Source organism: Phodopus roborovskii, unplaced genomic scaffold (genome assembly GCF_943737965.1).
Source record: "Phodopus roborovskii unplaced genomic scaffold, PHOROB, whole genome shotgun sequence".
In the NCBI taxonomy this organism is placed as follows: Eukaryota; Metazoa; Chordata; class Mammalia; order Rodentia; family Cricetidae; genus Phodopus; species Phodopus roborovskii.
Window position 1 is genome coordinate 38,910,033 of NW_026126511.1, and position 25,929 is coordinate 38,935,961.

The window sequence follows — 25,929 nt, forward strand, 5'->3', positions numbered from 1 at the left end:
CTTTTCTCCTTGTTTAAAAAATACAAAAACAAAACGTAAAGTAGAAGATAATACATTAACACTCCAATGGCCAAAAGTACTCATTAAACTTCCATCCCTCTAAGTGCCTACTTGTGCATACTTAATATTTTACACATTTCTGTGTCTAAGCTTTGGCTACTGACTCAGTCTGCATTGTTACAGAAGACTCAACACAACAAACCCACTTCTATTCCTTATGTGATGATGAATATGGGATACAATTTTAAAATAAAGTATAAGAGCTCTTTAAGAACAAAAAGCTCAAGCACAGAGTATACCTTCCCTCCTTTCATGACGCCGGTCATGTGACTGTGAAGTACGTTCATGATCATGCCTCCCTTTCTCTCGCATCGGAGAGCGATGTCTTGGAGGACTCTGCTTTCTCTGAGGAGATGACAGACAATGTGTTGGATAAGGAGAGGCAGAACGTCTTAAAGAAGGAGTTAACGTCCGCTGGTAGGATGGGGAAGGAGTCCTTTTCCGACGAGGAGAAGGAGAGTGTCTCTGAATCGATGACCCTGACTGTGAGGAGGATGAATGATGTCTAGAAGACAGAGGAGAATGGTGCTGTCCTGGGGAGGAAGACCTAGGAGCAAAACCAAGAAACTTGTGTAAAGTTTTCAATTCCAGCCAGGGAAATCCTCAAAAAGCTGGAAATAGAGGTAATAACCCAGGATAAATTTTAATTCACAATGCTATAAAATTACCTTTTAAAGATATGTGATTTAGGAGTCAAGTGCAAACAAAAGCTCTAGGAAAAATCTTGGAAACTGTAATTGTCACTTTACTAAACCAGAGTTACTGTATTCTAAATATTTGTCAGTATACCCACAAGTGTAACAGAGAGAGAAAGGGTTTGTAATGACAGAAGACCACAACCAATCAAAATGCAGAGTTGCAGAGCCCAGGCCCAACAGATACATTAACAACACAATTCCTGTATCTAAGGCTCAGGACCAGTGCAGGAGGAGTGGAAGTTTTAAGAGCCAGAAGATGATGGAGTTTGCTGTGAGACTCTATCCCCTAGAAATGTCGTAAGTTATGCACATAAAGTCTCATTAACATGACTGTCTAAATATGACCTGAACAAGGAAGATACCAAGAGACATGCTAACACGGACAGGGGTGTAGTGGCATCTTGTCACAGCACACAAAAGGACATTCCCCATCACAGGAGTGAGCTCATGAAAAGTAACATTATACAGACTTAGAAGGTTGTATTGCATGCACAAGTATCAAAGAAAAAGAGGGCATATTTTTTTTTTTTTTTTTTTTTTTTTTTTAAAGACAGGGTTTCTCTGTAGCTTTGGAGTCTGTCCTGGAACTAGCCCTATAGACCAGGCTGGCCTCAAACTCATAGAGATCCACCTGCCTCTGCCTCTGCCTCCCCAGTGCTGGGATTAAACGTGTGAGCCACCAACGCCCATCGAGGACATGAATTTTAAAGAGAGCAAGAAAAAGTCATGGGAGGATTTGGAGAAAGAAAAGAATAGGGAGAAATGATATAATTATACTATGATCCCCAAAATAAATATTGAAAAAATAAAAAAAAAATGATGTGTGGGAGAGAACTGTGTGATGAATGCAGTTTCAGATGTACAGAATGACATTCTGGAGATCTGTCTCACATTGCCATCTTTATACACATGCAACTTTATACATCTAACATGGTTATCATTGTCAACTTTCACTTAAAGTAAATACACCAAAATTAATTTGACATTAAATTATAACTCATTGTAGAAACTAGTAACTATAATACACATGATTGAAAACAACAATAATTTTAAAAAGCCATCCAACTATGACCCACAGTTTCTGCACAGTCAGGAGTCTTGGTTTCACATAAATATTGACTAAACAATACACTACTTACCTTGGCTTGTCTCTTTTTTCTCTTTGTCTTTCAAAATCCCGTCCTCTATCCTTTCCATCTCTTGGTTTTTCTTCTATCCTGTCTTTCACTTTATACTTTTCTTTGTATTTTTTCCCCAAAATGATATCTTCTAGTATAGGAGGAGGTGGACTAGGAGTACGTGGTCCTTTCTTTTTACTTTGGTTGCTTTTTGAAGTCCTGAAGGTACACAAAACTATAGTTAGAGGTCTCAATATTTCTGGAGCCCCACCTGGATGATTTTAAAGTGCTTTTAAAAGCAGCAACATTCTTTTCAATTACTTGCTCTTTTACTATGCTGTATACTAATAACTAATATCCAGAGGGAAAAAGTGAGAAGGAGCAAAGAATTTAGTTTATTTTTTAAAACAATGCTTATTAGTTATATCACTCTAAACAGTTTCTAAGAGAAGTTAGGGACAGTGGAAGAGTTTCAGGAAAAGGCATTATTTAAAAAAAAAAAAAACTGCTAAAGTTGCATTTTTTTTAATAGCTCATATAGAAACATACACGAAAAATGTAAGCATCACAGACTGGTGATGTATGCCTGTAATCCCAGCACCTGGGTGCTATGGTGACATATGCCTGTAACCCCAGTACTAAGGAAAGACTACTATGAATTCAAGGCCACCCTATGCTTCACAGAATACTAGGAGTGCCATGACCACAGAGCAAGACCCTGTCTCTAAACATTCTTCCTATATGAAACCAAATACAAAAGGAAAAGCACTACACCAATAAAACTACTGTAAAGACCGTTAACACACCCAGAACTTCTGTGTCTCTTCCTTTGCATATGTAGTCATTTAAAACCAGATATCCATGTATAAAAAATGAAGCTCAACTTTTATCTTGTATTATATACAGAAGTTAGTTCAAAACGTATCAAAGAACAAAACATACGACCCAAAATTTAAAATTCCTAGGAAAAAACCACAAAGGATAAACACTTCACTTGGCAATGATTTCTTGGCCACAACATCTGTGTTGTCGAAAAGCAACAGATGTGACTATAGCAAGCAGCTTCCAGTTGCTTCTACCAGAATCTCAAATTTGTCTTTGAGTTGAATATTTTTAAGTCACAACCATTCTACTAGTTCCATATTTAATAATCTCAATGTACATGAAAATCCTTTCTCGCAAAATGTCTTTACACAGATTTTTTTCCAATAAAAAAAAAGCCTGTCAATGCAATATTCTTATGAATGTATCTAAATTTATTCCTGTTTTCTGTGTGGTTACGCCATCTGCTCTTACTGTCCAATGTTGACTTAGGATTGTAAGGAGCCCTCGTCTTCCACTTCTAGTGAGGGTCCATTGGAGCGTATTTTATGTGACCTTGAGTTTTCTGCAGTCTCAAGATTCATTTAATATACTATTATAATGGAAAGCATAGTTCTCAGAATTGCCAGTAACAATTTTAAGAAAAATAAAAGCATAAAAGCATCTGACTCATGGTTAGCCTTCAGAAAATTGAGCTCTCTTGGTCTATACCCTTTTGTTATTAGTGTAGAAACAGCCACTTCCATAAGAGATTCTTAAAATCTGATAACTGAATCTTTGCATCCTTGTCTTCCACCAACAACCATAATAGCCATAAACTTCAATATATTACTTATGAGACTATAGAAATCCTTATGTATAATATGCTAATAAATATCTCTATTTTTAAACTTTTGTCCATTTTAAAGACTAACTAGACAATACTTGTCATTTGTGCTAAGATTTTTAAAGATGAATATATGGAGGAATGTCTCAAAAAGTTATTTCCACATTACTGCACATCATATAGACAAGCTGGATCTTTACCAATGTTCCTCCTGGCCTCTCACTGAACCATACTCTCTGAAATGACACTTCAAGGATTTCCATATACCAGGCTACTGTACACCACGTGTGGAGGCTAGAGCTCAACCTCATGTGTCACCCACTGCCCACCTTCTTTGCAATGGGGTTCCTCATTTGCATGTAGCTCACTGATTAGGTTAGACTGGTTGGCCAGTTAGCTCCAGTTAGTTAGGTTCACAGTCAGGGACTACAAGAGCACACTACTATGCCTGTCTGTTTCTGTGGGAGCTAGAGATCCAACTCAAGTTTTCAAGCTTGCAGGCCCAGCACTTTAGTGACTGGGCCATCTCTCCAGCCCAGAAACATCCATTATGATTCTATATTCCATTTTGAGTCTCTATGCCTGAGAAACTGCTGCTGTGTTAAATCACTAACATCTTAGGATTAGCTATTAGTGTGGCCAGAAATGCCTTAAAGAAGTGAATAAAATAAGGGTAGCACTAATGTGTATGTGTGAGGGAGTTATGTGTATGAAATAATATAAAAGAGGTCACGGAGTTGAGAGAGAGTGAGAGGACATAGAAGGGGGGAGATGAAATGGTACAAATATAGTATACTCATGTTTGAAATTCTCAAACTTAAAAGTAATAAAGTTGAAATTTCTTCATACTGCCTTCAAAAACACAGGGTTGGAAAACAAAACTTTATTATAGTGCATTGTTTTCCAAACGAAGGACTGAGCTCAACAAGATCTTTCACCATTTTAAAGTCTATTGCTTATTCTTTCAACAACATTAAAATCAATATATTTTCTATGCATGGCATACAACCCACTGTCTACTTTTATCATTTTTACACCGCTCTGTAACTATTTTTAAACAACTTTAATCACATTTCATATTTTTCTTTACAAAATTATCTATACAAAAAACTTCTCCTAGGTTAAAAAAAGCAAATGATCAAAACAGAGAATGCATTTGATTCTAAATCACATTGTAATGCACACCTCCAGGTATTATCATACTAGACCTTAGAATGAGCACCAAAGAAAGAAGTCAACTTTCAGAGAAAAGTCTTATTTTGTCAGTAATTACATTTGTCCATTGCTACGAGTAGTTTTCCCTCCAGCCTGGTCCCACAGCCATGTCAGCCCCAAATAACACTCAGAGATGCTGTAGTATAGCCTGTTACTAGCGTTTCTTATTGGGTAGCTCTGTCTTAAATATTAACCCATTTCTATCCATCTAAGTGTTTCCACATGGTCTGATTGTACCGGAGAGAGGGTCTGGACCTCTGCTCTCTTGGTCCTACATTTTGAATTTCCCTCTACCTCTCCCTGAATCCTCTTTGTCTCCTACTCCTGCCTACCTTGCTTTCCTATTGGCCAACAGTGCTTTATTCATTAACCAATAAGAGAAACATATTTACAGAATGGCATCTCCCATCAGTCCCTCATGCTAAGCTAAAAAGATCAACAACTCTGTCAATTAGCTGATTTAGTACTGGCATTGGCTTAAATAACCTATTCGATTTTAACACAAAGTCCAATCCTGGATTTTAATATGTCTTCCAAAAGTATAGTATGACTCAGCAATGGTTACAGATGTAGCTCAGAGATACAATGATTACACAGTACATCCAAAGCCCTCCATTAACTGTTAGCAATACACGCACATGCGCATGTACACACTGACCATCTGATAGAGTCAAGGAAATTTAATACTACACAAAGGCTGACAAGGTAACTCAGCAGGTAAAAGTACTTGCTGTATAAGCTCAATGATCCCAGGGACCCATGTGATGGAAGGAGACAAATAACTACCAAAAGTTGAAAGTGGCCCTCTGACCACCAAGTGCTTGGCATGCTGGTATGAGCATGCCCACTCTCCCATACACAATAATAATAAAAACTAAAAATAAACACTATACTTGTGTGGGGTGTGTTGATACACATCCATGTGATCCCAGCACATGGAAGATAGGGGTAAGCCCTGATACCAGTTCAAGGAAGCTTCAGAGGGGAGCAATTATAAAAAAACAAAACAAACAAACAAACAGAAAAAACAAACAAAAAAAACCCCTTCACTTAGGGCAGCAACATACTGGAATACAGGAAATATAGTACTTAAATCACTATGATGAAATTCAAATCAATAAATCAAAAGGCGATTTATTGATTGACAGTAAAAGATTATATGAAACAGGATAAAAATCAGCCCTTTATATCTAAATAGCTATTAAAAATTACTATGAAAAAAATGAACTTCAAAGAAATATAAAAAGAAAGGTAAGAAAATAAAGGTTGCTTGGGTGATATAATTTGTTGGACAAATGGATGAACATAGGGTAAGCTGTACAACTAATAGTCAGGGGAAGAAGAACAAGCCGGGATGCCTCACATCTTTCACAGTATCACTGAAACCAAGGAACAAAGACAGGATCCAAGAGCGCTTGCTACAAAGACAAAGCTCTAAGCAAAGAAGAAGCCATAGGAAGATGGAACAATGAACCATCAAGAACCAATTTTCAAGAAGCTTAAATTTAATAAGGGTTGTAAAACACACATGCCATAGCTGAAATAGAAAGCAAACATCAAATAAGATGTAAAGAAATCTGCACAAATTTGGATAGGGAAAAGAAATTATGTAGAGTAAGGGAAAATGGGGAGACCTAACAGAAAATTTAGAACTTGAGCTAAAGCCTTCAGGATTGAGTACTGAGAACTAGGCAGACAGGACAGAATTAAATAAAAATATTAACAAGGCAGAAAAGGTCAAAGCATAAATGTCATTCTTAAGGAATTTGAATTTCAGTTTGAGAAGAGAAAACCAGTTTTCAACAGCATAAAATTTACCTGGAATTATTTATTTATTTATTTATTTATTTATTTATTTATTTATTTATTTATTTTAAAGATTTCTCTTACAACATCTACAAAGCAGATGGTTTGGGGTCTCTGATTGAAAATATGTATAGCCTGTTCAGAGGTGGATGCCACATTACATGGGCAAAGTCTGAGTTATGGTCTGAAAGCAGGAGGTAACATGACCTTTATTGTGGATTCAACTAAACAGGATTTACCAAATAGTCAATATTAGGGCATGATTTTAGTAAGTAAGTAAGTAAATAAATAAATAAATAAGAATTACTATATGTGCCTTAATTCAAACTTACATTGTAGAGGGATATTTACATGTCTCCTGTCTTGTTCTTAGTCCTTGATGCAATTATATTTCATTATTTCTATTTTTATTTCTTTAGCTAACTGCTATATCAGATATATAATACATTTAAACAATGCACATACTGCTGAGTGCATACTTTAAAACTTCTAATCTCCTGACATATAAACAAAGAAATGCGAAGAATACTCCCTACATATAATTTATAATGCTTAAAAACCAAAAATAAAAATGTTGGACAGCAAAAAGATAAATATGTAATATAAATACTAAAAGCTAAACAAAGTTAAGAAAAAAAAAGGAACCTAAACAAAACAAAGAAAGTTGGATAATATATTTGTGTTCCAATTCAATACACAAAAACAAATTACTTTGCAAGATGATATATCTTGGCAAAAGCATAAAAAACATAGCATACATTATCACACACACAAAATCCCAGAATTAGAAAGCTCTGGTGTGTGGATGTGACATGGATATTTGTTTCATGTCTCTACAACTCTAAGAAACAAAGGGATTAGACTAATGCATCAGAATCACCTTCTATACCAGGTTAGGTAGTTCTGTTAGCAGAGACATCCTATTCCCCAGCACTGCAATCACCCTACTGACCTCTGCTGGTCCAGCAGTGGGGAAGCCACCACAGCAGCCTTCCGCTCTTTCTTGCCAGCTGAAGATGCCTTGGGGCTTGACTTTCGCTTTGGCGATTTACTGGACTTTCTCAGAGAAGGCGATGGAGACAATTTTGATCTAACCACTTCTGGGGAAACCTGTCAATGTAATTTATAAGTCATTTCAGAAACTCATGGGGGGAAAAAAAAATCACATATCTTAAAATAGTCGTGTGTGTGTGTGTGTGTGTGTGTGTGTGTGTGTGTGTGTGTATAAAAAGCCTGAGTAAAAATTAAAAACCAGAGCAATCCTACCCATTGACATGAGTCCAACTCCAGGATCCATGCTTATAAGTTAACTAAATAGCCCTAACAGACACAGATATCAAAAAAAGACACTTTAAAGTTAAAATTTTTCAAAATTTCCTCAGGAAAACCAGAAATCATTTCCAAGTGAATTCTATTTCCATACTGGACAGGGCCATCGAGAAACAGTACAGGCCTGACATGTATAGAATTCACTTTGTATCAGGCTGATAGGTACAAGAAGTGGAGTGTTAATTTGGTTCAACTGCAAAAACATTTCCAACTTAAAAAAAGTCATGTAAAGACTGAATGATTATCTTTTACGGTACAGCTGGTATGTGGGGAACTGAACAATTTATCATCTGTTAGTATGAGTTATGCTACAGCATGGAGCTGATCTGTGATCAATATCCATGTCTATGTTAATAACACACTCACTTAAACACATACCTCCTTTTGAATGATAATTTCTTCTCTCTTATCCATGTTTTCTTGTTCCAACTTCATTAATTCTCTCTGTATTTTCTGGCGCTTCATTTCCAATGACAACTCATGAACATAATCATAATTAATGTCGCCATTGTCAGAATCTTCAAAATATAAATTTCATTATTTGTTAGATACTATTATGTGTAGAAGATTAGACTTTTCAGCTAATTTTTATAGAACTTTTAATAGTGTATTCTTTCCTTAGAATAATAATACTTCTATGAAGAACTTAATTGCTTCTGAAACTAATACTAAGGTTTCTATATTTTTCTGAAAGTGACTTACGGTTATCAGATGTTTAGGTTTTTGTTACAAGAGATTTTTAACAGCTAGTTCATACAGGATAAGAGGACCTCTGTCTTTGCTAGACTCAATTTACTAAGGTAAAGAAAGGTTAAGCCAGGTGTTTGGAACATTAACTCTCCAATTCTGTCCTTTCTATTGTGAGACAACTGATTTGTGTCTAAAAAGAAAGTTAACTAATTTTAACACTAATGTGTACTAAATCTAGCATTCTTATTCCATTGACTTAAATTATCTCTTTATAGAAGAAACAACCTTTCATTCAATAGATTTGGTGTCATCTTTCATGTCTAGTCTTTTCTGATGAAAAGGATGAGGACTGTTTTTGTTTTTAAGAGAGGAATGTGTGTGTGTGTGTGTGTGGGGCACTATTATAAAGATCTTCTATTGCAGCAAACAATAGTTCTCAGTAGTTACTGGCACTCAACCCCTCACCCAAGAAATCTGGAGGAAGGAATCCATTGAATTCCAGTCTAACCCTTTACCATATTTGGCTTGGCTACAAGCCAATGTGCTTCCTCCACACCCTTCACACTTTAGAACATTTGTCATCTAGAGGTAAATAAAATGAATTTTTAAAAATAATCATTAAACATAATCACACTTGATTTATTTTAAATACAAGAAAAATAAATAACACTGCTGCACTTAGTTCAAATGCATTACACCACCAACTGTCCATCCTAGTGTGGGGGGGGGGGGCTAGTAACTGTGTTTACTACCTGAGTGATTGATTGCACAGCATATATATGGAGGATGAATCTTTTTTTGTCCTTTCTCTCTCTCCTCCCCTCCCACTTTGGTTTTACAAAACAGGGTTTCTCTGTGTAGCTTTGGAGCCTTTCCTAGCACTTGCTCTGCAGACCAGACTGGCTTTGAACTCACAGAGATCCGCCTGCCTCTGCCTCCCCAGTGCTGGGATTAAAGGTATGCGCCACCACCGCCCAGCTGGAATATGTTCTAAGTCATTGGGAAAATAGTATATGCAATGACAATAGTATATTTAACACAGCAGAAAAAGTTAAAATATGTAACAAAAAAATGCCAATACAATAAAGGAAGGTTGGCTTTATTTAAATAGATTCTTATTAATTAATGGAAAAGAACATTGAGGCCATGGACAAATCAATTCACACAAGCAGAGACATATAAATGAGTTTTCTATGTGTTTGTTGAACATTTTAATTACATCATTGTTTGGTAAGACACAAGTGGGCATCTAGCGGTAGAATGGAAGTTAGTACATCTAGCCCATAAAATGATTTACTAATATGGGTATAAGTCTTAAGAACACTCATATTCTTTAATATATCAAAACCGTTTCTATTTATGATCTCAAAATAGGTCTTATAAGACCTTAAAGACTAAATTTCAGATTTCCTTTTCTTTTTATGACACATTCTCACTTAGTCTTAAGCAAATCTGAGTACAAAGGGAAATATGACATTTTTTTCAACTCCTCAATGGCCATTTTCACACTGTCACCACTGCTGACAGCTTAGTGTTGTGTACATAAAATTCTCATTACAGCAACCAAACTGCCAGGCATACTGGTTCACACCTGTCAATCCAGCACTGGGAAGGCTGAGGCGGAAGGGTAATGAATTTGAGGCTAGATTGAACCACTCAAGATCTTGTATCAAAATGAAGAAAGGAACAAAACCCCCAACAGAACTACAAATATTGCCATATACACAAGGTCTCCCCAGGTCATACATACAGCTCAACTATCTCCATTTTAGTATCTGCAATGCATCTCATAAGCTAAGTACATTATGGCTCACATGGCCAGTCTCCTAAGGGATGCCATGTTTTGCTGCTATACACAGGGCTGCAGCAGTAATTGCCTTGATTCGGAGTGCAAATATTAACCTATAAAGTTTCTCAAACTAGGTTTGCTAGAATCAGCATATAATTTCTGTTTTTACTATGGCCAAACTGAACTCACAAACAAATTTACCAATGGAAACTACCACTTAAAAACATTAGTATTTTTCATTTCTGTGAAACTGATGGGTAGACAATTCTCTTTGCTTTTATGAGCCTTACCCTGCAGTAAAAGCTGAACACTTATTAACTATTTCTAGTTCTTAGGCATTAACCATATAAAATCTCACTTTTTTTTTTATTTTACATGTCGATCCCAGTCCCCCCCCCCTTATCCTCTCTGCCCCGGTGTCACACGCACCCTGGCCACCCTCCCATACCCCCACCCCAATTCCATATGTAGGGCAATGCCATCCAGGTGGGGTCATGTAAATCCGTCAAGTCATTTGGAGTAGGGACTAGGACTTCTCTCCTGTCTCTAGGTTAAGGGAGTATCCATCCATGGGGGATGTGTCTGCAAGGTCCTTTTGTGCACCAGGGATACATTCTGGTTCCACTGTCTGAGGTCGCTTACACTGCTCAGTCCTTCTGGCTGAGACCCATATTCAGGGGGCCTGAGTCAGTCCCATGCTGGATTCCCAGCTATCAGTCTGGTGGCCCATTAGCTCCTCCTTGTTCAGATCAGCTGTCTCTATGTGTTTCTGCTGCCTGGTCTTGTCCTCTCCCTCTGCATCTGGATTCTAGTTCGACTCAGTGTTTAGTTATGGGTGTTTGCTTCTGTTTCCAACAGGTACTAGATGAGGGCTCCACGATGGTGGATAAGTTAGTTGTTAATCTCACTATCCAGGAAGGGCTATCTTCTTTATCATCCGTGATAGTTCATTATGTATTTATATGGTATCTTTATTAATGTTTACTATTGTCAAATATTTTCTTCTGGTATAAGATCTACTTTTAATTTCTTCATTTAGTTATAGAACCATTTTTAATTTTTATGTATTGAAGTCTTTTGTAGCTTTGGGGTTTTATAGTCTACTTTAGGATGATTAATCTCTCTCCAAGATAATCAAAGTACTTTCATGTATTTTCCTCTCCTGTAATGATATGTTTATTTTTTTATGTTGTTCTACATGATGAATAAATAAGGGAAGAATTAGGAAACAAGAAGGAAAAATCACAACCATCATGGGAGAGGGAACAATGGCGGCAGGCAGGCACAGCGCTGGAGCTGACATCCTTACCCACAAGCTGGAGGCAGAAAGAGCTAATTGTGTATGGCCTTGGGCTTTTGAAATCTCAAAGCCCACGTCCAGTGACACCTCCTCCAACAAGGCCACACCTCCTAACCCTTGCCAAATAGTTCCACCAAATGGAAACCAAACATTCAAATATATGATCATATGGGTCATTCTCATTCAATACCCTTCTCCATACTTGCAGAAGAGAGCATATAATAAATGCACTAAACTGATGAGAAAGGAGAAAATCAGGTTTGACTTTATATAGTAATAGAAAGGCTTTTTACATAGAAGAGAAATGAATCCTTCAATATATTAAGTAATTCATCAACTACCAACAGGGTATTATATACCTTTCCTGCTATTTTATAGAAGAGGTATTATAAAACCCCAATGAATTAATCATAAGCAAAACTTCTATATGTTCTTAGAAACAACTTTTTAATAGAGAATCAGTAAATACTGATTTTCTAATCAGAGGACCATTAGAGACTTTTCTATCTTAGTCTAATAGCATCCTGAAATACAGTCGTAAGTACTTTAGTCTTGTGAATTCTTGGTCCTTGTCACAGGACTCCACTCAGCACTGTAACTCAAAAGTATGTAAGTAAACGGGCAGGGCCTGTGCTCTGGGGCAAGTTTACCTTCAGTCCACACATTGTAGTGTCTAGCACTGGTCTGCTTTCACCTTATATTGCAAGAGCACTATAGTTCTTAAAGCCAAAATTCTTGGGTGAATATATGTCATATTAAAATGCATTCAACAAATGTTGACTTCTTGGTTAGTGTTCACTCACCAGAACATCAAAGAAGTAGAGAAGACAGATTTTTATGAGGCTTATTTGGCAAGACAATGAGTCAAAGATGATTTTTCTAATTTTCATAAATAAATATCAGGATTCAATTTTTATGTAACTTCACTGTCTTCTGAAAACTTAAAGCCAACAATTTCTTGAAAATAACTTTAACAGTTTGATTTAAATTATTTTATGTAAAAATTTAGAGTAGATTCTCATTTTTAAAACTTAGTATTCGGAATTTGTAAACTTTAAAGTTTACAAATAGAAGAAAATCCCAAAGGATGCGATAAAGTTCTGGAAGTGGGGGAGAAAGAATGAGCAAGTTGAAGCAGGGAGTATTTTCTGCCCCTGAACTGCTACTATATATCCGTTTCTGCCTGATAATTCAGTTCTAACCCATAGGATAATCTGAAGCAATGTGAAGACCACAGTTGAAAGGTATCTCAAAACCCACAGCAGGCTAGGCCGGTAGATAATGAAGATTCTATAAGCCAAGCAAAGACTTTCAAACTCACCATCTCTGTTAGTCTCCCATTCTACATTTTCTTCTTCACTCTCTGGAGTTCTCTCCTTAACAATTTTTATGTCTTCCTTGTCTCTATGTCTCCCTCTTGAGGATTCTTTCTAGAAAGGACATATGTACACACTCAGGTTACTATATGTTTAAGACACTATGAGGTCATCATTGGGTACACAGCACTTCCCTCTCATGCAGCTTTGCTTCTGGGGGGAGGAGGGTTTGTAAGTGTCATTATCTGCAAACTCCAGTGCAGCCACAGGAAGAGAATTTATTTACTAAAGAATAGCAAATGATGAATGTAAGAAGTATCTCAGATATTTTAAAATTGCAAAGAAACCCAATACCTTGATGTTCTGCTCCATACTAAGATTCTATGTGAAAGTTCACAGGTAAAAACCAGTTTGAAATGAATAAAGTACAATGGAAAGAATAGCTAAGTAACCACATATAAAACCCAACCATACAGGACTAAACCATTGAGCAGACTTTTAAAATAACCATCTAAAACAAATGTCCTAAATCACAGCTACTTTTCTAATACCAAAGAATGCAATCAAATTAAGTTTAACTATTTTATAAAAGCTTTTTTGGTTAAAGCAAATGGTATTTAACACAATTACTATACAAATCTTTAATAAAGGGGCAAATCTGATGGAAAATATCTAATTTCAAGTAAGGGATTTTACTGATCAAGGATACAGTCCATCAAAGAAATAATTCATTAAGTGGCCTTCATGAAAATAGAAAAGTTTCACATTAGGAAATATACTGTCAAGAGAATGAGAAAACAAATTTTAAAAATGAGAAAAATGTTTGCAAAAGACATCTGAAAACATACAAAGTATGTTATCTAAAATACAGAAGGAACACTTAAAGAGTCAACAACACAAAAACCCGATTAAAAGAAAAGTGTATCATCAAAATGAAGACACACAGATGTCAGACAAGTATATAAAACGACGTTCAACATGGAAAGTCACTGTTAAAATTACAAGGAATAAAAAAGTTCATACTAGGCACACATTTCTGAAAAGATAAAATTCTATATAATACACCACTAAATGCCAGTAAGCTGTGGGCAACAGAACTCATTCACTATCAGTGGGCATGCAAGATGAAAATCCGGGGGACTGTTCGGCAAAGGCAGCTTTTATTGGGAGAGGGTCTATTTCCTCCCCTGATCCCTGCCGTGTGAGTGTGCGTGTGCGTTGGGGGAGGTTACTGAGGACTGTATCTACGGTAGCACATAGGCTCAGCTAAGCAAGTGCTATGCCAGAGATATATCCACTCCATTCTTTTGTTTTCTTAAACAGGGTCTCACTAAGTTACCTAGACGGTACCTGAACTTGCCACTGTCATGCCTTAGCCTTCCCAAGAAGTTTGTGTGAAAATCCTGTGTTGTCAGACTGGGCTAAACTAGCTTCTTCCACTACCATCACCAAAAGCTCTTCCTTTCTTTCTTTTCTTTTAATTCTTTTCCACACAAATCCAGCAGCAACATTTCCTGGTGTTTAACCAAAGCATTGTGTCCACATAAAAATCAGCACCAAAGTCTACAGAGGACTATTTACAATTGCCAAAACTGGGGACAATCAGTACACCTCCACTGGACAAATGGTTAAATAGAGTATGGGCATCAGTAATGATGCACAGATACATACAGATAGTCACAGCTGCCACTCTGGTGGGACACTGACAGCAAAGGGCACACAGCTAAAGTGAGACACAGTACTCAGGTCATCTCTACACTTTCTATTCAGTTTTCCTGTGAACCTAAAGTGCTCTAAACAAACATTAAGTTTTGAAAAGAGAAATGAAAATTATTATACTTGCTATCATAAACAAAATGTTATTGCAGGCTGAGCATCCCTAATTCAAAACTCCAAAATATGAAATGCTCCAAATTTGATCCTGTAATTAATCACTAGCACAGGCCATGTGGGAACCTACAACTGTCCTCACATCCTCATATAAAGGTTTCACTAAAACCCAGCAAAATTACCTTCAAGTTTCATGCATACATTACATGAAATACAAATAAATTTCTTATTAAGACGGAGTTGTCATCCCCAAGATAGCTCATTATGTATAAGCAACTATCCTAAAATCTGGGGAGGGACCTTAAAATTTGAGACACTTCTGCTCTCTAGCTCTTTCGGATTAAATCATATTCAACTTTTATCCCTAAAACGTGGAGACTGAGAAACAGAAGAAACTGACAAGGGGTAGGGATGATGGAAGAGGAAGAAATATGGATAGAGTTCACAGAAAAACCACATTTAAGATATATAAGGATGTCTAAACTTCACAACAGAAATATAAAAGCCAACCCAACACACCATCATTTCCCCTATCTTGCTGGAGAAACAATTATGGCAAGACAAACCAAAGAAGCAAAGGAAAACAAATAGGCCCTGCACACACCAGCAACAATACAAGACTGCCTAGCCTCCTCGGCCTTGACCCTCTAGCACAGCAGCCCTATTTCTTCAAATATATCTTCCTCTAAGACACTTTTAGTACATAGTCACTCAGCACAGACCTACAGCAGGAGCAACCCTGAAATAACCTAAATTCCCATGCACAGAAGACATGGCCTAGTCAGACAATGAAACAGCACACAACTAGGAAAAAGCCTAAGGAATCCATATATTGCTATGGAATAATCACCTGTAAGTTTAAAAAGTCATGTGAAATCTAAGGTCACCTTTTATGTATGAAACATATTACACACAAATTTATATGACTATACATGTGTCTATTAACATATGCATTTAACATATGTTTTTAACATATGTAAATACACAAGTGCACATAGATACACATTCAGTATATTTACAAAATCAAAAAAGAAGCCCCAATACTTAAATTAAAATGACACAGATTAAATTATGCATGTGTTGATTTGGGGTTTAAAATACAGTAACTAGATAAACCCCTATCAATAATATTTAACAAATAAGGTATATCCTAAGAACTGTTACAAAGAACTTTAACTCTCTATGACAAAGTCTAGACAACACACACACACACTCACTCACACACACACACTCACTCACACACAACCCCAAACACTGGCGTTTCTTCTGGCTCACAGTTCGAGAGTACAGCTCACAATAGCAAGGAAGGAACAGAGATCCAACCAGAGACCAGAAGTGGAGACCACACAGGAAGCAGGGATGGGCTAGAACCCACTAGGCCCACCCTCAGTGACCCACTTTCTCCCGTGAAGCGCTACCACCCAGCTCCCCATCGGGGCGTGTCCAACTTGCCGGACAGAGGTACAACACCAAATCATGGTCCGCATACCCGGGAGCAGTGGCGCATGCGCATGTTCATAATGGCAGTGCTGCATAGGCTGAGGCAGGCTGGGCGAGAGCTCAAGGTAGCCTGGCCTACACAAGAAGGAACAGGCTTCGCCCCCGCCCCATCATAAACTTCATTGAAACACTATAAAAGGTTTTTTGTTTGCTTGCTTGCTTGTTTGTATTTTTAATTCAACTGCCTGGCTCTGTGATGAATTTTGTAAATGTTAAAGTGAGCTGCAATGTCAAAAGGCCAAACACCCTACAATCCACCAAAACTGCCCCCAGCTGAGGACCAATTTTCCAAATACATGAGCCTGTACAGGACATATTACATGCAAACTGTAATACCTTACTGGTAATAATAGCATCTAAATATAATATAAAATGTGTAATAATGTAAAGACGGACTAGAATTTTCTGCTAAGAAAGCAACCCAACTGTAAAAGTCCTGAAATCCCAAATGTGAATGATTAGAACTTGTCTGTTTTTAAGAGAAAATACAAACACACTTCCCGATGTTTAGTGAAAGGAGGCCTTGAAAGCCATGACTAATCTAACAGTAGTAAGCCTCTAAGTGAACACATTAATGGAAACAAAGGAACTACCAGAGATTACTGAGGAGAGAGGTGTCAAAACAATACAAGATAAATGACAAAGAGAGCCACACACTGGGAAAACACATTTGCAATACAATACATATATTTCCACAAAGGTCTGGTATCCAGAACCTAAGATTTACCAGCATGTACTAACTGGTGAAGAAAATACACCACAAAAATATACCACAAAAACAAAGGGCCAATAAAAGGTAGGTAGGTGTGTGTGTGTGTGTGAGAGAGAGAGAGAGAGAGAGAGAGAGAGGGAGAGAGAGACAGAGAGAGAGAGAGAGAGAGAGAGACAGAGAGAGAGAGAGAGAAGTTATTAACCCTTGGTACCCAGCCTTCAGGTGAATGGAAGCCCAAGCTATCCACATAAAGAACTGAGGCTTCCAACTTTTGAGACATGTGAATAGATGCCCTTCAAACGATTTCAATCCACATTGTTTCAGTCCTTTGCTAAGGTCCATACACCTTAGCAAGTCAAGATGTTCATTCTTGACCTTTCTGAATGTGGACAGGATTCACTAGTACAGCAAATGTTCAATACTATGTAACCATGTGGGATTTCTTGTGAAAGGAAACTATGCATGATAAAAACAATGTCATAATTATCCCTGTACTGTTTGCTATGAAATTTCTAACAAGTAATGTTTTTATAACTCTGCTTACATGCTTGCTCCTAGCCTCCTCTTCTGTCTTAAACACTTACCTGATCAATTTACCCCACAGCAATCAGCTTCCTGTTACCTTAGTTTCTTTTCCACTCCATTTTGCACGTGGTTGTTTCATTCTTTCTAAAGCCTTCCTACTTGTATTTGCCCACTTAGTTTTTATATAACTTGTGGCATGTGGGAAAACAAGGTCACAGGCTTACTGGGGATATATATGGTCGGTAACTGTTAACCTTCTACCTTAAAGCTTTCCACTACAAGAGTCCTCCTTAATGCAGTAGCTATGGAACCATCCCCTCCCTTCTCAAACCAGGGTCACACCTACCTCAGTGAGTCAGAAATATAAAGATGTAGATAGAAGAGGAACAGCATACATGGCTGGGGTTAGGGGTGAGGAAGACAGTTAAGGAGAAGACTGTAAAACAAAACTAGTAGTGAAAGAGTGCATTCTTGAAGAAAGCTCTCTGAACACAATGCACTCCATAGTAGAAACACAGTTTTAACTCAGGATAGGACAGAACATGCAACTAAGAGTAGGAAAAGATCTAGTGTAGTATGTGTATGATGTCAGAATAGTGCACTTAGAATAGGCTACATGTTGGCCAATCATCATGAGCTCCACCTCCACAGTGAAATCTGAAAAAGTAATTGAAATATTGGCCAATTTAAAATTAGCCAAATATTAAACTGACCTACGAAAATATCAAGTCTAAAGCAGATTCTCTATCTCAAGATAAGTAATCAGGTGGAGAACAGAAAATTAAAGCAACTGACAGCTTTGGAGAGTGGAAAGGATATATCACTCTAAGTTCCAGAAGAAAAATCTCTGAATTGTTCATTGCAGGAATTAGAAATGGTCATACAAATGACAGAATTATTGAACATCTAAATTAACATCAAAGCTGGGCATGGTGGCATTTGAGGGGTTGAGGCCAAAGCACTTTGATTTACAGTATCAGAGCCCAGCTCAAAACAAAGGCCACTAAGAAACACGACAAAATAGAACAAGCTTCAAATGACAAAGTTTTGTATTTTGCCACAATAAAAAATACAGAAAAAAACAATCAACATGTAGAAGAAAAGCTAAACCACTGCTTTTGTTCATCTGTCCTGAGGAACGGGTCTGTGTAAACAAAGGGAACACCCAGTGAGGGTCTCTAAACTCTAGCAGATACTTTCCTATTGTGATGAGTTAGTTAACCAACTCTGAAATGTGGCTACACAGCTTCTCTTAAGAGATAGCTCCCAGGACACATTTGTGCCTTTATCATTAACAAATCCTTGACAATTCTCACTGACTATAGTCAAGGGTCAATTCTGCTCTCAGTAATAACTTTTTACTGTGTTCAAATTCTGTAAAAAGTATGCTTCTGTTAGATAACAGAACATAATTTGAAAGGTTCTCTAGATTCATTAAAGTATGACTAAGCCCCTCACTGAACTTCAGGTCAACTGCATTACATTCAATTCAGATCAACAAGGCTGCCCGCTCTAACAGAAACACGCAAGCACCCTGGCAACCTTACAGCTGTTCACTGCTGTATCAGGGAAAGAAAAATAAAGCAGGTAAAATTAAAACACTAATATATTTCATTTAATTCAATGTACCCAAATCAGTCACTTGTAATCCAGTAGAAACCGAGATTTATTTACTTTTCATACTAGGTATCTGAAACTCAGTACACATTTTATACTTACAGCACATTCCAATTGAGACTGAGGCTGCCCCACTTCTGCTTAAGTGAAGGGACCAGTACCTACTCAGCCCCCATCTTCTGTATCAATGCTGTAGCGGGGCACAAGCACACAGCATCCCAGCTCCTCAAGCACGGTTGTAGTCCTTTAAAGCTGTCCACAGTTAACTGCATCATTCCCTCCCGCCCTCCTCGTCTTCTCACCCACATACCCATCCCACCCTGTGCCATGCTCTGATTCTGCAGGGTGTTGTTTACTTTGTCCACTGTGCACTTTGCTTGCATCTCTGACACTCTATCACATACTATGGAATTACCCTTTGTTTACTTATGAAGCTGCCTCCCCACAAAATCAAGTGTGATGTAGAACCCTTATAAATTAGACATATTAAAGTAAATATCAGGAACAAGGAAGGAGTCAATCTGTTACACCCTGAAAACTCAGTCTACCTCAGCTCTGCCTGTGTTATCCATAGGATGCTGTCCTTAAAACCAATCTGATCTCTGACAGGAAGCCCTACATGAAGATCAGCACCACACTGCTGAATACATCAGTGATAAAAAATCATTCATTGGCATGCAAAACACCAAACAAAGCACAAACCTGAAATTCTACCAAATTACAAGATGCAAGTTTACTTAAACAGTGAATTCTCCCAAGCCTGACCACTCTTAGGTAAATATGAAGCTTGGTGCTTTTGAGGACATCCTCATCTGTAGAAAGCAAGAATCAAGCTTTATTTGTTTTTCCTGTACGGTTTACTAATTTTATGCAAATAAGTACATCACTTGCATGACTGGTGCTCTCACAGGCCAGAAGAGACTGGTGTTACATTCAGTAGTGAGTATCATGAGGGTGCTGGGAATTGTACTCAGGTCCTCTGGAAGAGCAGCCAAGCTCTTAACTGCCAAGCCATCTCTCTTGCCTCAGACTTTAAATTTCTTAACAACCAATTTTGCTATCTAAAAACATTATATAGATAGATAGATAGATAGATAGATAGATAGATAGATATAGATATGTGCTAACAACCTAAATTTATGTTCACATCCAATTTCTAGTAAGAGACTAAAGTTGATTTAGAGAACAGAAAAGGCCATTTTACCATTAAATCATTAAGAGTCAGCATAAAATGGCCAATCCTGACCCTTTACCATAACATACCAACAAAACCAATTCTTAATTAATAGACGAGGAAACTGATAGCAGAGTTTAGCTAACAATACCTAGAGGTACAGTATTCACAGTAAATCCTTGTGCCTGTCCCGTACACTAACTAATTACAGTCCATCTAGTCAATGTGTGTCATGTGAACTCACACACACACACACACACACACACACAGGAGGAGGTTCAGAACACATTTCTTTAGTATTTTAGGACACTTTACTCTTGATATTATTTACATTTTAAATGAAACATATAGAGAACAGTCATAAATCTTTATGATCCTGTATAATCAGTTTCTCAAATGACTCCCAAAGAGAAAGCAACATTAAATTAAACAAACAAACAGGTAAGCTGAATTTCATAAAAATCAAAAACTCCTGAGTTTTAAAGAGCATGGTCAAGAATTTGAAGACAAGGGACTAGGGGGATGGTTCATACAGTGCTTGGTGGACAAGCATAAAAATCGTGAATTCTGCTCTCTAGCAGTCATGTAAATACTGGGCACAATGGCATACATTTGTAGCCCAGTACCATGGACCAGAGACAGGTGGATCTCAGGGGCTCAATGTCTACCAGTCAAGTTACAATGGTGAGCTGTGGGTTCAGTGAGGAACCCTATCTCAAAACCAGGCTGTAGAAATGCCACACAGCACTAAGTGGACTTAGTGGGTCAGAAAAAGAGCACATGAAGTTGGGAAGGAAAGGTTATGTAGAAGGGTGGGGGAGACAGAGAAGAGCGGCTGCTGGAAGAGATCGGATTAAAACGTAAATGTGTTAAAGAAAGTCTTAAACAATTTTTAACCTGCTTTTTGTTTGTGTTTTGAATATAATGGAGAATGACAGAGGAAGAAACCCAATCTCAATCTCTGGCTTCCACACATGCCCACACAGGCAAGTGCACAGCTATGTACACAGACAGACAGACAGACACACACACACACACACACTAATGACAGCCGTGTCTGATACTGACAGCCTATACAGTACCAGCTGGAGAGGCTCAGGCAAGGTCACCTGAGCCAAGAAGCCTGGTCTAAGCATAGGTCAGGTGGCATAGTAAGATACTGCCCCAACTTAAAAAAAAAAGGAACGACAATGCACAGATTGGTAGAAAACTTGTTTTAAACACCTTAAAGATGAAAGCAAACATAGGAATTGTATGTTAATTCAGAATAAAAATAGGTAAAGGAATAAAAACAAAATTTTAGGATCAGTAATCTTATTTTTTGCTATTTTTTACTTAAAAGGAAATTTGATGACATATATAGTTATTTCAAATTATTACTAACTATAAAAAAAGTGGGAAACTTGAAACTTCAAAGAATATATTTTACCTGTACTCAAAATATAAAGAACTCTTACAACTCAATAAAGACAGTCCAATTTTAAAAACAGGCAGAGTATTTTCAGATATGCATGTACACAATGCTCAACATCCTCAGCTATTAGGGAGACACAAAGTAAAACCACAATTACATTAGGAGTTGGCAAAAAGTATGGGGAAACCAAAACTTTTATATCCTACTGTCTGGAAGTAAAAAGGATGCAGCCTCTACATAACAGTCTAGCGTAGCAGATCTGTGGGTAGATCACATATTTACATTACAACTCTAACAACAGCAAATAGGAGCAACAGAAAAACTTTGAGGCTGGGGGTCTGCACAGCATGAGGGACCGTGCTACTGTATGACAGGACAGCTCAGAAGCTCTGCTTTAGCAGACCCTCAAAGGTGGAGACGGCATTCACTCTGGCTGCTAACACTGACTGTCACCTGGAGACGCGGCCGTGAGGGAGTTTCTAAGCTGGCCAGCTCAAGTGGGGAACTCCATCCTACGGACTAGGGTCCTGAACTAGACGACAAGAAGAAAGGGGTCACAGCACAGCACTCACCATTCTCTGCTTGCTGGATATGGACGCCAATGGCCTGTGCTCCTGCCTCCACATAGCCCTGACATGGTGCGCACTTCACCCTCAAACTCTGAGCCAAAATATAACCCTTCCTTATGTTGTTTCTGTCAGATATTTTGTCACAGTAACAGGAAAGTAACTAACGAACCACATCTTCAGCAATTCTGTTCCTGAAGATTAAGGCATGAAAAAATGAACTCATATGCTCACCAAAAACTTATACATAAATGTTCTCACTCACATTCTGGTATGGGGTGGAAAGAGCCCAAATATCCATCGATGATAAGTGAAGAAACAACATACAGAATACTAATACACTGGATTATTTTTTGAAAAAAAATAAAGATAAGAAAGTCATGTACCTTATAACTTTCCATAAATGTTAAAAACTAGGTGCAGGAAAATAGTCACAAGAGATGACGCATCATACAGAGCATGAAGGGCGGACAGTGTATAAAACAAGAAATGACGTCATGACTGACTACCCAGGGCTTCTGGGAGGAGGGACGACAGCAGTGACTGCTAAAAGATATGACGTTTCCTTACAGAGGCGTGAAAGCTGGCACAGGGTTAGCCACACAACTGTGTATGCCCCTAAACCTATAGCAGCTACTTGAGCTCTGAAACTGTACATTTAGTGATTCATTAGTCCCACGAGTGTACAAAACCTTTTGAGTTCAGCCTGAACTTTGCTGATCAATCCTGTTCCTTTTAAATACACACAAGAATGGACATTTTTTCCCTGCCCCTCAAATTACATTTATTCCAAGACCAGCCTGGTCTACAGAGCAAGTTCCAGGACAGCCAGAATTACACAGAGAAACATACTGTCTTTAAAAAAAAAAAAAATTACATTTATTCAAACAGGACATTGTAATATCTAATATGGATTTACCACACTGTGTAATATTTAAAACGAACATTATCGACTAAATGACCAGCGGGATTGAGGTGGGTTAAATTTCACGCCTACCCTAACAGGTGAGGAGGACTCCTCTGTGTTCCGCTTCTGGGACTCAGGGTCCACATCCTGACGCTTATTCTTCATTCTTTCTCTGAGGTCACCTGTAGGTCTTTCTGGTGACCTTTGATACAAAACGAAACAATTAATAACTGTATTTACATTATGTTTTATAAGAACAATATAAATAACTTTATAAATACTGATGTAATTTAGCAGCTTGAGCTACCTCCCTGTTCACCACATAGATGGAGCAGTCACATTATAGATAAAGAATAATAAGAGAAAGGTTAAGTTATAAAGTAGCAAATTTATTCCAGAGGCCACAGGGATATATTACCAACTATTTCATGCACCTTAAAAATGAAAGACAACGGCCATCAAGATGGATCCATGGGTAAAAGTGACTGTCATTCAGGCCTGAAGGAACAGACTCCCCAAAGTTGTCCTCTGACCGTCACATTAAAACATGATGTGCTTGCACACAAACACACTTAAAAAAAATCTTCAATGGCAACTTTCAATTTTTTCTAATGCTGTGGCAAAGGAATTGGCACTCACAATTTCAGGACTAGGTAAATTCTGTTTACTGATGAAATTATTTCTGTAAAAAATAATGTATCTATTACCTTTAAGAGTATTACAAAATCATCATAAAGGGACTAAAAAAATCTTTGTTATGCAAATTCAGTTTAGCCAAGTTTCTATAAAAGGCAAAATTATGTTCTGCATAGGAAATGTTTATCCACATATAAACACACTTAAAATTATTTGTTTGTTTGCTTTATGTGTTATGGGTGTTTTGTATGCAAGTACATCTGCATACCAGTGTGCCTGGTGCTTAGATCCCCTGGGACTGGAACTACAGACGGTTGGTAGGCACCATGTGGTTGATGGGAACTAAACCCAGATCTTCTAGAAAAGCAGTCAGAGGTCTTAACCACTGACCTATGGTTCCAGTCCCTATATTAACACAGTGACCTATGAGGTTTGGCAAATAGATTCTATAACAAAGCTTGCAGAAGGTACAAATTTAAAAGGCCTTTAGAAAATTACAATCAAATCTTATTTAAATTTTACTGAGTTAAGAATGAGTAGTCTAAATTTACTAAATTTACTAAAAGTGAATTCTCACACCTGTAAGCTCTGCTTAAGCAGATATTTAAATTGGGGCAGTATAAAATAGGGGACTTTTTAGGAGCTGTTCATCCCCAGACTCAGTCTCCTCACGGGTATGCACTGATTTGAATATACATTTTGAAAAAAAGACCTTTTACCAAGACATGCAAACACGTACACTTTAAAGCTGATGTTTTATTAATCTTAAAAGTAGCAATGAAAAGATCTTGCTAATCTATGACTGTTAAAACTACCCCCAAACAGAAAATCTGACCAAATACATGGTTCAATTTCAGATTTTTACACTAAATTGTAAAAGGTGATTTTTAATACTCTAGAAACTGTTTGCATTTGCAGTTTACCTTCTGTAATTGCTGCTGTAACCTTTCCCACGAGGTGAAGGGCCATGTGCAAACCTACAAGTGTTTCCATAGAGGCAGCTGCCAGTCTTCAGCCAGTTACGGCACTGTGTCTAGGAGGCAGATATTACTATGTGAATGTCTGAAGAAAAGATGCTACCAGGACAAAATCAAATCAGAGCAACCCAAATGCCAACTAAGCACATGCTACTCCAATAATAATAGTACTATCATAAGGGAAGGACAAACCACAAGAAAGTGTGGGGGGGGGGGAAGGTGGTGGTGTTACTGGAATGAGGCATGGATAGGGACAAAATACATTGTATATATAGAACAAACAATAACACTGGATAAGAACGAGAAGTTGCAAACTTTAACTCCTCTTTCATTTCTCTTCTAAAGTAAAATCTGCCAAACCAACCCCAGGGAAAAACAACCTATTTTCCTTTATAATAACAATTAGCATTTCAATAACAGTATTTGAGGCCAGGCATTGGTGGTGCAAGCCTTTAATCCCAGCACGGAGGAAGAGGCAGGGAAATCTCTGTGAGCTGGAGCCCAGCCTGGTCTACAGAGCTAGTTCCAGGACAGGCTCCAAAGCAATACAGAGAAACCCTGTCTTGACCCCCCACCCATCCCTGTCTCCCAAAAATAGTATTTTAAATGTTTCCCCTGTGCACAGGATCAAGGGCTGGACCCCTTTGTACAGGTTAGATAAGGGCTCTGCCAGTGACTCACACCCCTAGTCCATTCCAATAAGCACCCTGTGTCCACAGTAGGGACAACTCACCTCTGCTGTGCTGCCAGTGCTGGGTCCAAGCCTCTCAAATACACTAGGTCTTCTGGATGTACTCTCGGATATGGTCTTGGTGTTTTCCACTGTGACCTTCCTCCTAATTTTTGACATTTTGAACTACTTTAACCAAAAGAGAGAGAGTTAAAACTGTAAAATTTTGCAATTTTACACACCTGAGTCTAAAACTTATAACCAGTCAAAGCTATGGGTAACACTCTAAAATCACAAGTGTTTTCTTGAGGCCAGGGCACGGACAGGAGAATACAAAAATAGACACCAGTGAATACGTTGCCTGCTATAGCTCACCTTCTAAGTCTAACAACTCTGGAATCTGTGCGCTGGACCTGTACCTCCTCTGCACTG

General features: G+C 37.8%; 1 protein-coding gene across 5 annotated transcripts in view; it reads right to left on the bottom strand.

Moving 5' to 3' along the window:
- The window catches only part of Zc3h13 (zinc finger CCCH-type containing 13), a 57,819-nt gene that overhangs the window by 24,720 nt on the left and 7,170 nt on the right, over positions 1-25,929 (bottom strand). For 3 of the 5 annotated variants that reach the window (XM_051195370.1, XM_051195368.1, XM_051195371.1), the window contains exons 2-9: positions 25,561-25,686; positions 24,774-24,883; positions 23,305-23,416; positions 12,975-13,083; positions 8,253-8,392; positions 7,498-7,655; positions 1,898-2,095; positions 300-607 (exon numbers count right to left, since the gene is read on the bottom strand). In XM_051195370.1, coding sequence (XP_051051327.1) covers positions 300-607; positions 1,898-2,095; positions 7,498-7,655; positions 8,253-8,392; positions 12,975-13,083; positions 23,305-23,416; positions 24,774-24,883; positions 25,561-25,677 — 1,252 coding nt within the window. In that variant the 5' untranslated portion in view covers positions 25,678-25,686. The remainder of the gene's footprint in view (positions 1-299; positions 608-1,897; positions 2,096-7,497; positions 7,656-8,252; positions 8,393-12,974; positions 13,084-23,304; positions 23,417-24,773; positions 24,884-25,560; positions 25,687-25,929) is intronic. The other 2 variants (XM_051195369.1, XM_051195372.1) reach the window with 2 other exon arrangements.